Source organism: Urocampus carinirostris, chromosome 9, assembly GCF_059441175.1.
Source record: "Urocampus carinirostris isolate Australia breed hairy pipefish chromosome 9, RoL_Ucar_1.0, whole genome shotgun sequence".
NCBI lineage: Eukaryota > Metazoa > Chordata > Actinopteri > Syngnathiformes > Syngnathidae > Urocampus > Urocampus carinirostris.
The window spans coordinates 12,704,920-12,719,366 of NC_142357.1; the positions used below are offsets into that span (position 1 = coordinate 12,704,920).

The following is a 14,447-nucleotide window of genomic DNA, read 5'->3' on the forward strand; positions in this document are numbered from 1 at the left end:
ATTCAGGCAGTGAGCAGTCACTAGCGGTGACCGGTCTAAAGCGATCTCTAGTGGTAGCCTTTGGGACTGTTCGTGAACTGTTTTTTCTGTTGTACAGCCAAGATTTTTGTTGCAAATAAAACTTGTATACCAAAATTCTCATGTTTACGGGTTGTCATATAAAGAAGTACCACTATACTGCTGATTATGGAATTTTTTTTTTTTTTTTTTTTTTTCTTTAGGGCACTTTGTTTTTGTTGTTGTTGACAGATTGGAAAGGATGTTTGGTAAAGATAAAAGAAAAAAACAAAAGTTGCTAAAATGTCATGTCCCACAGTTACAGTATATTGACATTCCTTTTCCCAGCCTTCAGTTTGTAATGGTTTGGATAGCAGATGCATCTGGTACCCCGTTGCCATGGCAACAAGGCCACTCTGCACTCTTATTGGCTGCTGGTAGGTTCTTACTTGGTTACATTTACAGAGCAGCCGCACACAACAGTGACTCATCTATGTCAAGATGAAGAGGAATAATATACCTTTCTAGAAGAGATTACATTATTTGCTGAGTCAACAACAATGCAAAAGGGTGACAAAAGGTTCACCAGAGAGCCTATTTCATGCATTTGTCTGCTTGCTATGATAGAGTACACAAGTAAAAAATTAAATACTTAAAGCACATATCTCAAGACCTTCTTTCATAAGCACCCACACAATACACAATGTGTATTGAGATACATTATAGGGAAAAAAAGAAGAGATAGACATTATGTCTCTTTAGTTCCTTACAGAATGCATTATGAAACAACTCAATCATAAAGATTAAATACATTGATAGTGATTGTGTATATCATAAGATAATGCAGAAACCTTCATGTTTTGTTCTGAGGATGCATAAGTTGGGCAACCCAGTCACATAACCTTCATCTCCTTTCCCTCAAACTTTTTCCCTGGCGATATACACATGTCACCGGCAGATAAATGAGATTGTTACCTGTTCGGTGATGGAACTGTAGTCGTTGGTGGTCGAAACGTCGTCATCCTCTGAATCAAACAGGCTCTCCTGGTTGTCCAGAAGATCAGCCAGTGCTCTGCTTACAGACTCCTGATCGGGCAGGTCATCACCTTCTGTTGATAGACTAAAAACAAAACAGAACACAACTGTTTAGGTCACATAATAGTAGTTAATATTTCTTGAAGCGCAAACTCCAAATCTAAAACTCAAGGATTTTTTTTCAAGCTAAATACATTTTTCATGGTGTGATACATAAGTGTTAATCTGGTACAATGTGGTGTTTTGGGGAATCAATGAACACACATCTTCCAGATACGAAGAAAAAGGCCATTAGGATTGTTGCACAGTTCAAAAGCCAGTAGGTACTAGAATGGAGTTGTGTTTATGTTTGTGGAATGAGTTACATGCATGTATGTGAATGGACCTTTCATGCTGACAGATTCATTCAAAATACTGGAGCAACGTATAATCCATCATAAGAAAACATCCATCCATTATCTGCATCACTTTTCTTCACTATCTCCAAACTCCATGACAAATTTAAAAGGGTTGGAAGAAACTGCCAACTGTAACAGAGGTGATTCTCTGGCTGTTAGAATGAATCCATATCTTTTGGGATTTTGCATTGGGTATTTAGAACACCTCAAAGGTGAATATAATGAGTGCGGCAACATAAACCATAACAAAATGTAATATGTGTGTTTTATTTTTTGGGACTATAGATCATTTCTACCCTCACATCTTGTGTTTTTTGTCTTTATTGTCTAAGGTGGCATATATGATGCTGGAGAATGATATTATTAATGTAATTATTATAATACACATATTCAGATCAATACGCAGTGTTGGGCACCTTACTTTGAAAAAGTCATTATAGTTACTCACTACTTGTTTTAAAAAGTAACCGAGTTACTCAACTACTCGGTAGTAAAAGTACCAAGTTACCAGGAGAGGTAACTATTTACATAACTTTAAAAATAAGTTATATGTCAAACAATTTGAAATTTTCTTAGCAGTATTCAAGTCAGATGAATAGAGAACACACAGGTTGTGTTATACAACCTTGTAATATTGATTGCACCTCACCAGCAATAGATTTATTCTACACTTGAAGTGCAACAAATATAACAGTAAACAATATACTAAGATAATGGACACGTTTCGCTGCATCCAAGAACGTCAGCAGTACTGGTGGCTCACACTTTTCGCAAATCAGCGGCCCTCATTAGCCTTTTTTTGGTGCATTTGTAAATACTATATTTGTAAATGCTATCCAACTATATGGTAGTTGCCATTTTGAATGGTGACAATATCTGATAAGACGTGACATAAAACAAGTCTGAGGAGATCAGGAAAACCGCGCCACTGAAAAAGGCGTCGTGTGTGTGGGGCACGTCGCCATTGGCCTTGCGCTGCCAAAGTAACGCACTGCTTTTGGCCGTTAGTAGCAGTGATAGCGTTGTAACGGTGAAAAAAATAGCTAGTTAGAAAACCCCATTATTGAAAAATAACGCAGCTTAATAACAGTGTTGTTTATAACAGTGTTATTCCCAGCACTGTAAGTCATCTCAATGAACGGGTTGTAAATAGAAAATGGCTGTGTTAATCAACATCTTCCTCAATAAATGTCTCCTTTCATCAAAGCGAAGCAGGATAAGTATTTATGGGTGTTATCTAAATGATGGCATTCCCAAACAGTTCAGAGTTAAAACAATCAAAGAATGAGGTGGACTGCACAGAAAATGTCTGACACAACAGCGTGCTTCATCATTTTGGAATTGGAATTTTCTTGTCAATGATATTGTCGTTGTGAAACATTGTATGCAACAAGATTAGACATGGCACTCCAGGGTGAAACATATAATAGAGAGACTTTGAGGAGAAAATAGATAAAAAGACGATTAGGTTGAATGGGCCAAAAAAATAATACAACATCGTGCTTGGAAAAAATGCTAACAAATTAAAAAAAAAGGCTTATATTTAAAATGCCACGATTCAATAGCTACTACCAATTGTTTATGAACAAACATAACCTTTGAATGAATCCTACACTTAATTTTAAAATTACCAAATTTTCTAATTGTTACTCTTTAATATGGTGAATTAACAATTTTAATTGTCAATTTTTATATCGTGAACAATCGGAATTATATTTATTGCACAGACCTATTTCAAAAGTTTTCTGATGAATGTATCATTGCATAGCTGTGAACATAAGATGATGCAGTTCTTAATTGAGTGTAACTTTATTCCAACGGTGGATGATTATAGTGTTTATAATGTATTACTAATAAAAGGAGTTCTCAATTGTTTAAAGATTGGTACACCGTTTGGGTGTGTAGATTATGTCTAGCAATTTCAAGCATCTTCAAAGCATAGAAGCTTGATACAGAAAATCCAATGAAACATATTGAGTTTGTGAGTCCGTTGAACGGGCGTCTTACTGGAAGATGTCGGGTCCGAAGACTGCGGCTAGAGCTCCCACGTTCCAGCTCTCACGTTGCAGAGCCGCCACGCTGGCCAGGAAGCGGCACAGGAAGCGTAGCAAACCGTAGTTGAGTTGCGGAAGCTGTTGCAGAAGGAACTTCAAGTGGCGGCAAACCTCGTCCTTGCCTCTGTATTCTGCATACACATACATTTGCAGTGTTCATTTTACCTCTGAAAAGTGATTGGTCCCGGGGACTCGCATGAATAATATTGCGGAAATATTAGTCTATATATTCATGCAGTTTCAATCACTTCAGATTTTTCAGTTCATATATTCCTCGTGGTTGGCAGTCCTGTCACAATTGTAATGCCTTCTCAAGGTCCAACTGCAGCAACGGATTTTCCATAGCTAATTTGTGGTTTTCATTGTCGTTGTGCCGATCTAATGTGCTTTTCTGAAAGTTCGTATTGTGAAATGATTTATGCAATCCAGTTTTTTTTGTCACCATGAGTGTACACATCACAGAACATGTAGCCTCCATTATCATCCTCCTCATAGCGTAACCAGGAATATAACCAGTCCATTTTGGCAGAAAAGTCCTTTTTCTTGCTAGGAGTATTCTTTTGTTTATCTTTCGTCGAATCGTCCGCTTCAAAACACGTGTTTTCCTTGCCTTTGCGGTCTTCTGAAGAATTTCTCTGCCGTTTTTTCGTGCCGGAATTATTGCCGTTGTTACCACTTTCTGTATTATGTTTTGACTTATTACAGACACTGAAGAAATTACCAATTTTTTGTTGATTTGCACCTAATAGCAACTGTTTTTACGGAGGCATACTTCTCTTTCACTCGACAACCACCAAAACAATGACGTCATCTCGAAGCAACGAAATCTCGTTTGCCGAGATCGGCGCGAGACCAAAACAACAATGGCAGATCTGCCTGACGAAAAGTTTGGAGTGCGGTAAATCTTTGTTTAAAAAAAAAAAAAAAAAGGAATCGGGTAATAATGACAATTTGGCGTCAAAAAGGTTGCGTCCCGGGGACGCATATTGATTTGACACAATGAGTCCCCAGCAAAAATTATGCGTCTAAGACGCAGGCAAACGAGAACACTGCATGTGTGCACATGTAAATGTGTGCCACGCCACACAAGAGGAAAAATTGGCGAAGAGAAAAGTGAGGGAATGACTTAGCACATATTTATTATTGGCTGTTGCCCAACAGGAACTGCCAGTAAATAGTCTTTTGAGAAGTTTTATAATAGTAACCCATTGTATATCAGTGCTTTGGAAAATAAAAAGGCAGAAATATAATAATTTCATCAAAAAGTATATACAAGACACAGTGGGGCAAATGAGTATTTGGTCAACCACCAATTGTGCAAGTTATTCTACTTAAAAAGATTAGAGAGGCCTGTAATTGTCACAACAAGTGTAAACCTCAACCATTAGTCAGAATTCTGGGGGAAAAAAACAGATAATTATATTGTTTGATTTGTAAGTGAATTTATTTCCAAATTGGAGTGGAAGTATTTGGTCACCTACAAACAAGCAAGATTTTGGGCTGTCAAAGATGTCTAACCTTTTCTTGTAAGATCTAACGAGGCTCCACTTGTTACCTGTATCAATTGCACCCGTTTTAATTCAATTCTGGAACGAAAAACATCGGTACACAATCTCAGACACAATCTCAGTCAGTTACACTACAAACTCCACCACGGCCGAAGATCTATTGAAAGACAACAGAGACAAAATTGTAGACCTGCTGGGACTACTGAATCTACAATAGACGCTTGGTGTAAATAAAGCATATGTAGGAGCAATTATTAAAAAATGGAAAACATACAAGACTAGTGATAATCTCCCTTGATCTGGGGCTCTTTAAGAGCTCATGCTATGGCGTCAAAAGGATAAAAAGAACAGTGGGCAAAAATCCCAGGCCCACACGGTGGACCTACTGAATGACCTATGGAGAGCTGGGACAACAGTAACAAAGGCTACCATCAGTAAAACAATGCGTGCCAGGGACTCAAATCCTGCACTGACAAATCGGTCCCCCGCCAGGCCTGTCTTCAGTTCGCTAAAGAGCAATTGGAAGATCCAGAAGAGGACTGGGAGAATGTGTTATGGTCAAACTAGAACTTTTTGGTAGAAATACAGGTTCTCGGGTTTGGAGAAGTAGGAATAAGGAATTGCATCCGAAGAACACCGTACCCACTGTGAAGCATAGGGGTTATGCTTTGGTGCTATTTTTCTGCAAAGGGGCCAGGATGACTGATCTGTGTGAAGGAAAAAATGAGCGGGGTCGTGCATCAGAGATTTTGAGTGAAAATCTCCTTTCATCATCAAGGGCATTGAAGACGAGATGTGCCTGGGTCTTTCAGAATGACAATGATCCCAAACACACAGCCAGGGCAACAAAGGCGTTGCTCAGTAAGAAGCATTCCAAAGTCCTGGAGTGGCTTAATCAGTCTCTAGATTTCAACCCCATTGAAAATCTGTGGGAGGAATTGAAAGTCTGTGTTGCCCACTGACAGCCCCAAATCATCACTGCTCTACTTAACCCCGCCCAAACTTCAGGCCTGGTTCGGGCTTGAAATCAATCATTAAGTTGGGCCGGGCTTCTCTCTCGCATCCCTCCCTTCGCGGAGCATCTGCACAGCATGCACTTACTTTTACTCAAGTTATTATTCAGATGACTGCTTTTTACTATTTTCTTAGTACTTTTATTTGAATAACACACTTCAACACCAAAATTATATTTTTCAGATGAATCGAAAGAAAGTTCTTTAAAGCTCAATAATGTATTTATTATAACAAAGTCATAGAAACCCTCATACCCTTTTCTATATTTGATACAAGAACATTTAATTATATATATATATATATATATATATATTACAGTGGAACCTTGGTTTTCGAACGCCTCTCAGTTCGAACAAATTGGTTCTCGACCAAAAATTTAGAGAAATTCTTGCTTCGCTTTTTGTTCAAAAAAATCGGAGTTCGAACGCCGGTACGCTAGGGTGCGATGCTGAGCGGCGTACGGCTATAGATTGCCCCCACCCCTCGTGAAGAACTGTTATGACGTGCGCGCGCACTTCTTTTTGCTTTCGCTTTAGATATCGGTGAACGGAGTGTTTTAGCCCCCAATTATGCCTTCGAAGAGGGTCGGTGCAAGCAGCAAAGTTGCTACAGGTGAAAAAAGAAAAGTAGGGCGTACAACTATTGCATTTAAGAAAGAAATAATAGCAAAATATGAAGGTGTGCGAGTTTCCCTTCTTTCGAGGGAATAGAGCATGGCTTCTGCAGACCACCACAAAGGTAAGAAATCCTATTCATAATTCTTTTCTTTATTCTTTAACCGCTCACCACATTTTGTGGAGACCCGGGTGCTAAATGACGTGTAAACGACCTGATTTTTTTATTTTTACACGTTCATGTTAGCGTAATCTTTCGTACGGAAGATTACGCTAACGCGAACGTACGATTAGCCTGGGTTAGCTTCATGTTTACGTTCATGGTAAACATTCATGGTGTTGGAACGGATTAAAACGATTTTACATTACTTTTAATGGGAAAAACGATTTCGGTGATCGAACAAATCGGTTTTTGAACAGGGTTCTGGAACGGATTATGGTCGAGAACCGAGGTTCCACTGTATATATATTTTTAAATCTTTGTGCCCAGGCATACACCACCTCGTGTTAGCGAGTCCACCTCCTCTCCGATTCTCGCAGCCTGGAATCGGAGAGGAGGTTAGCTCTGGTAGCTACCGGTTGCTCCAGGTAGCTCCACGTTAGCGTCCGGGATGCTAGACGTGAGCCAAGTTTCCGTAAAACACAGCAAACTGTACTCCCTGTGCGCTCTGTTTTTCACCAGCACAGCCAGTTCGTCTGTCTTATTTGGTATAGAGTTCACATTTCCCATGATTACGGACGGCACAGAAGACTTATAACGCCGCTAGCCGCTTAGCCTTAGCTCCAGCACTGCATCCACGATAGGGCCCCCTCATCACGCCGGCGCGAGAATTCTTCAGGGCAAGGAGTCGATAGACTTTTGTTTGAAATGGTATTTTGTCTCCATCTTGCGGTGGAATGTTTTTACGATTTTGTTTTTTGATTTTTTTTTGAGGGGAAACCCGTAGTTTTTTTGATCCAACCGTAACACCGTAGTGGGTTCAAGAAATCCGTACTCATTACGGCAAAACCGTAGTACTTGGCAGGTATGATTTTGTTTTCATTCAATGTCATTTCTCTGCAATTCGCCGAAATGTGCACTTTGAAGTGCACACTTGGTTTGAAGGACTCGGCCCAAAGTAAACCCGAAGCTGCATACCTCAGTCGAAACGCACATTTCAGCGCTGAAATACGCACTGCCTAAGTAGAGCTTCGGGTTTACTTAGGGTGCGAAGTAAAAGCTTCAGGTTTACTTTAGGCTTAGTTTATCAGGTCAAGTTAATCCGTCAAGTTCGGGTTTATGTACCCTAGGGTCAGGCTGCACTTTTTAGCCCGATCTTACCTCTAATTTTCTTACATTTATTGGTGAAGAAAAATAGGGCCTGTTTAACCTATAAGAATACACTGTGCAGATAAGTGCTTCTGGCATTGTGAGTAAAAACAGTTTGATAATGAGACAAGACTTATCGATTGATCAATCATTGCACGAATACAATGGTATAACTTAAAACCATGTATTCTGGGATACCCCAGAATTTGGCGCACCGAGTTATGAGGCATACTTGAAAATTTCTGGCCAAATTGGGGTTTTAAGGTGCACCTTTAAGTAGAGAAAATACGGTAATATATAATCTTACTCTGGCTGTTGCCCATGCTGCACATTCGTATGTGGGTTTAATAGTTCTTGTGTTTTCTACAGCAAACCCTTGTTTAATTATAGTAGGGACCTATTTAGGGCATCTAAAGCCAACCTTGGTGAAGCTGTAGAATGGACCCCTGCATGGGTGCCGGGATGACGGGCTCAGGGAGCTCCTGCAAGAATAGTCGCAGCAGACTAACAGCTGATGCCAGATCCGCCTCCTTGTCCAGTGCCACCACCTCGCCGCTGTCATAACGTTGCCGCAACCATCCCACGCGCTCAGCATTGCCGTTGACTAGAAAGAGACCCTCTAAATCTAGGTGACCTGCCAACACAAAACAGGAACAACAATGAAATCCTTTAGGGGCCCAAAACTCCAATGTAGTGTTTCTTGAGGCTTGAGGAAACCATCAGCTTCTGTTCATAGAAGACAAAAAGATAGCAGGATGTATTACATTCCAATTGTTTTAAAACCGAAGTTTCATGCTCGGAAGAGCTTTTCTGTCAGGCAATTAGCACAAATCTAAGGTGACTGTGGGATGTGTTGCAGGGACTTTTACAAAATGTTCTGTTGATTCACTAATTGAAGACAGGTAATTGTTCTATTAAAAATAATGATTGCAAGGAAGTCCCACATTACAGCACAGGTGTCAAACAGGCGGGCCACGGACCAGATCAGGCCCGCTAAGGGATTGAATCCGGCCCGCGAGACAACACTCAAAGAAGCGCAAGAGAAAAATGAGCTGGAGGTTGAAATATATCAACTTGGTTTTGCCAAAGCCAGGTGCCTCGAACAAAGACTGTACTTGTGTATCTCTCTCTCTCTCTCTCTCTCTCTCTCTCTCTCTCTCTCTCTCTCTCTCTCACTTCTTTTGCCCTATCTTCCTTTTCTCGCTTTTCTCTTTCTCTCTTCCTACCCTTCACGCTTTCTTTTCTCTTTTTGTCTTTCTATTTCTCTTTGGATTTCTTTACTCCTCTCCCTTTCTTTTGCGTGAAATGATTCCAATGCATGCATAGATTTTAGATGATTTTTGCTGTTGGCAAATTCAGTCAAGCAAATTCCTAACATTTTTCGCCCTTGTCTTATCTTATAAACAAGTAACATACTCATTTTTGCATGACCTGTTATATAAAGGAAACAGGTGTAGCGTGGGCAGTCATGCGATATTAAAAAAAAACAAAAAAAAAACTTGAGTGAATTCAAGTGCAGACTTTTTCCATTTCATTTATTCCTTTAACGCTAAAATGAAGCGAATACCTCAGAGCCACGCACGGGCACACACTCATAGGAACACAAAATATGAGATTAAAGGCTTTTCACAGGCTGAATAACTTCCTGACTCGCGGCAGCCGCCTATTTCACGCACCAGTAGAGACCAGTAGGGTTTTTAAAGACTTGTTACACAACCTCATATGGTCATAAAGGGATACTTTTTTTGCCATAGTTCTTTCTAACTAGGAAATGATATGAGACAACATGTTTTCATCCCAAATGTATTTGACTTTTTGAAGCGTGCCCAAAAACACAAGTCACACCGGCAACGATGATGTGTGTCAATGTATTCATTTTCCAAGTATTTCATACATAGTTTTGATCATTTTAACTAGTGTACGCCGTATAACAACTTTTATATGAAAGAAAATTATTTAAAAAAATAAAAAATAAAAAATAAAATAAAAAAAAATATTGTTTCGCCCGTTTTGGTAGCAAACGACAACGTCATCGTAAATTGCTAATATGGTCACAGTTTTCTACATAGTCTGTCTTGTTGTGAGTAGATAAGTGCTGCGTTGTGTTAGTAAGGTTTATAGTTGCTTAAAAAGAAGCAATTGCAGGATGTTGACAAGTATGAGATCGAGAGACTGTTGCTACGTAAGCACTTGCTATAGACTTAAAACTAAAGTTACTTTCACTTTAAATAAATGTGTACACAAAAAAATGTTTACGGCAGTTTTTTTAAATTTTGCCTGTAGTTGTTAGCATGCGCAAACTGATGGAGCTGTTGCTGGCAGTGCGCAGTAAAGAGCTGTGAGTGGTCTGTAATAGTAGCTTCTGGGACTGCTCTTGACCTCGATTTTACAAAAACCAGCATTTTTATTGCAAATAAAACTCATACCGAAATTCTCATGTATAGTATTACTATATGGATGGATCTATACAATTCAAATATTTCTATCCATTTAAATGATCGATATGTCTCACCATATTCCTCGATGTACTCCACAATGTCCTTGACTAGCACCGGAACCTCAAAACCGTCAAGCGTGTGCGTGCGTGTCACCTCCTCCAGGGACACGCCAAACACACGTGTGGTGCTGGCTGGACCGTTGCCCTCGTTGCCTGGCAATAGAGATGCACTCTTCCTCATGATCCCCCTCCTCCTCCTCACCACAACCACACCAAGTCCTCACACGTCCGTCTTAAGGGAGAAAAAGGGGTAGAAAAGGCAAGACTGTAATAATAAAGTGTCTCAAAGCATAGAGCATCAGTAACTACAGGTGACAACCGAGTGTCCTCAGGACCTCTGCTCCAATTGCCTGGCAATGGAAATGCACTCATACCCAGCAATTGATTTTGACCTTCACCGTTATGATTCAGAAAAAAACATTTTTTTAACAGCCTTTTGCGAGGTTTTTGGTTTTTAGGTACTCAAAGCAGCAAGATGACAGGTAATTATGCCAGCTTCCTTTAGGTTAGGCTCATCCATCCATCCACCCATTATCTGCACCGTTTATCCTCAGTAGGGTCGCGGGGGTGCTGGAGCCCATCCCAGCTATCTTCAGGCAGTGGGCAGGGAACACCCTGAACTGGTTGCCAGACAGTTGCAGGGCACACAGAGACAGACAACTCACTCGCTCATTCACACCAAGGGACAATTTGGACAAGCCAATTAGCCTGACATGCATGTTTTTGGAATGTGGGAGAAAACCGGAGTGCCTGGAGGAAAGCCACACAAGCACGGGGAGAACATGCAAACTCCACACAGGAAGGTTCGATCTCATGACCTCAAAACTGTGCCGCACACGCGCTAACCACTGCGCTGCCCGGTTAGGCTCATGTTATGTAAAATAAATACAAATTATTGACTCATTTACAAGATAGTCTGCATTCTTTGCTTTTTATATCAATATTGTTTTTTTTCTTTTTTCTAAAGTCACAGTCTGTAATATTTGACCAGTAAATGGCACTGAATTGTCTAATGTGAACGAAAACTAGTGTCAAGAGCACAGCGTAGGAGCAATATGCCAAACAAACATGGCGGTAACTTCTTATGTAGGGTTGTCACTAAGTGAAAGAATTGCAAATTTAATCGACCAATGATTTATTTATTTTTAATGAAAATTAGCATTGGTTTGATGGTTCATGTATTTTGGCCAAGTATTCTAATCTATTTTTTTTTACTGGATGAGTTTTTTGTACCACTAGAAGGCACTAAATATTACATAGCTTTTTTACAAATAAGAGGCGCTATACAAAACACAATGTCCCTTTAAATGACCATCCAATTTAAATTGGCTCTAGTGTTTTTTTATAGAATCCATTGCCTGGTTTCCTCCTATGTGTCAGACACATGCCTTCTCGATTTGTAGCGGTATGCAGGCACTAATAATAGCTCGGACTTCACAGGTGCAGCCGTTTACACCATTTATTTTGGCCATTGTGGTCAATTAACAATCAAAATATTTTTTTGTCATTTTAATGCTCACGTGAACTGTGATCACTCACCGTGTAGCAGGGAAAGTTTGTCCGATTTGCGCCTCCCTAGACAGTGAAGCACTGAACAGTCTATGGCTGCTTCAGGTTGTGACAAAAGATGAGCCGGTAGTTCCTCATTGACGGACCGCTAATCCTTCTTGCAGGATTCCTTTTTCAAGCTAAAAACAAAAAGAGGGTGAGAGGGGAGGGGAAAGACAGTAAAGGAGATAAACATAACACACAGTCAAGATGCGGATACGATAACTGCAAAGGCAAATATGCTCTGTTACATAAGGAAATCATGTGTGAGAAATGATGTTGCCAATGGAAAATGATTTTATTTTCAAGGTATTTTTGCAATTAAAACATCAACTTAGTTTAGGAATGTGTCACAAATGCAATCATGATTCACAGATAAAACATAGTTTGAGCAGTTTCAAACTCAATGCAATACCCATAGCAGCAGAGCGTGTGCCGTTATTAGTTTAATTTACAAGGCTAAATGGTGAGCAGTTTCCTTGTTACATTTCGAAAAATACAATTATCAGTGGTGGTTTGCTTCATCATGGAACAGACTAGAAGGGCACCAAAGAAGGTTCTTTGTTTCGGCGAGACTTTAATCCTACGCGGCATTGTGAAAAGGTTACAATGGTTGCTGCTATAAAAGGAAGGGAAATTGGGGAAGGGTGGGAAGAGAGTATCCAACAGAAACCAAGAAAGGGCAGCAATGTTGTAACATCCAGCAATGCCTGGAGCCAGTTTCGCTTGTGAAAATAAAATGTCGTACAATTGCGCTAGAATTGATATCTTTGTGTATATATGTCATCTTATCCGATATCCTCTGGAACTGTCCACGTCAATCATCATTGGGAGCTGCAGTAGTCAAAAGAAATCAAGAGAAAATCTGCCAAATTAGTTTTTAGTACTTTAGGCTCGATCGAAATTAAAAGTAGGTCTCTAAAGCCAGTTTACTTTAGTAATATAATATCTCAAATGAGTCTATCAAGAGAAGAACCACAAACAAAGTCTTATGATCTTGTGCCTGGCCCTTTTACGTTCCTCTACGTGAAATTTAAATGTGACCTAATGTTACATTTTTTGACCTAAGATCTCATCGGAAAGTTTGATTGTATAATGAAGCCATCAACAAACAGATACGTTAGTGTTTTCAAATGGAAAAGGCTCATTGAAACTGTAGTAAATGTTTTTTCATTTATATATAACAAATTGTTCAAAGCAACTCTTTATCTATTTAAGTGAAAACATTCTGGGCATGTCTCATGAGTAGTTGCGGTGAAAATATTACAAGTTATGCCCCAAAATACAGATGAGTCGGCCATTATCATTGATGCAAGATGAATTGAAATTTCAGGGAGCCTTTGTGTTTGAATGACTGGCTTTTGTTTCCTGCTTTACGATGACATATGAAAACTATGCCTGCTTCACCTTGAACAAAGAAATCTGTTGGCAGTTTTCACTATAGGAAAATGTAAAATATGTCCATATTTATCGGAATTAATATCTGCTGGTCTTAATAGGTGGGCTGAAGGTTATCAAACTTATCAGACCCAGAAAACTCCATTGCAGGTAAAATGCAGTTTGAGGCAGTGGGTATTGAATTTCAATGATTTTGACTTCCAACCACAAAAAAAAAGTTCCAGAATTATCGACCTGCATATCAAATGTAGCCCAGACCTCACCTTCAAAAAGCTGTCCAAACTAAATGGGAAGTATTTAAACTGTGATTTAAAAAAATATGCATAGATGACAGAAGCGTATATAGCAGGAAAAATGGAAACAGAGCCGGAGTGGCTAGTGAGAGAATCTAGCAAAGTTAAAGCGTAATATGTGCACAATTGGCAGGAGACCAAATTACTGGACTAAGCTGCAGAAGGCATGTTACAATTGATCCATGGGGTCTGACAATGGATGTGGCACCACCAGGGCTAATTAAATTTAATGAATTATTCTCCAAATGCATCCCAAGCAGAAATATGGTTGTGAACCATGTCAGCCTCCTCTCGAAGAAAGCATGACCTTTGCCTAAACTGTAATGAGATTAAAAAAATAATAGAAGGAAGTAAAGGACCTTGTACAACATTCTTGTTTGAAGAGGTGAGAAAAAAAAGCCCACAACAGATGAATCTGTGCATTCCATTGACCGGACAAAACACAAGTGATCTTTATCTATGTTGATGGAATGAAACACAGCACTTCCTTCTCCCCTATATCGTTTTTAACGCTCAATACGTTTTGGTGTTTGCACGTTTGTCCCATTACACAGCCTAGCAACAATTAAGACAGCAATTAGAGCAATTTGAATGAAACTAAATGAGATAACTAAGACACATGCCATTGGAATTCATTATGAATCTATTTCGGAAAACAACATGGTGTGGAAACTTTTAAGTCGGGAGATGAAACCATGCTAAGCTGGCTAAAGCTGATTAGCATGTGACAGCAGGGTTTTCGATAGGTGTGGTAGCCAATCTTCAATTCAGATGACTGCAGA

At 39.6% G+C, this 14,447-nt stretch overlaps 1 protein-coding gene across 4 annotated transcripts in view; it reads right to left on the reverse strand.

The window, feature by feature from the left end:
* Nucleotides 1–14,447, reverse strand: part of fam13b (family with sequence similarity 13 member B) — a 55,484-nt gene that overhangs the window by 35,834 nt on the left and 5,203 nt on the right. For all 4 annotated transcript variants that reach the window (XM_088344571.1, XM_088344572.1, XM_088344570.1 and 1 more), the window contains exons 2-6: nt 11,966–12,114; nt 10,442–10,658; nt 8,351–8,563; nt 3,438–3,615; nt 973–1,117 (exon numbers count right to left, since the gene is read on the reverse strand). In XM_088344571.1, coding sequence (XP_088200697.1) covers nt 973–1,117; nt 3,438–3,615; nt 8,351–8,563; nt 10,442–10,607 — 702 coding nt within the window. In that variant the 5' untranslated portion in view covers nt 10,608–10,658; nt 11,966–12,114. The remainder of the gene's footprint in view (nt 1–972; nt 1,118–3,437; nt 3,616–8,350; nt 8,564–10,441; nt 10,659–11,965; nt 12,115–14,447) is intronic.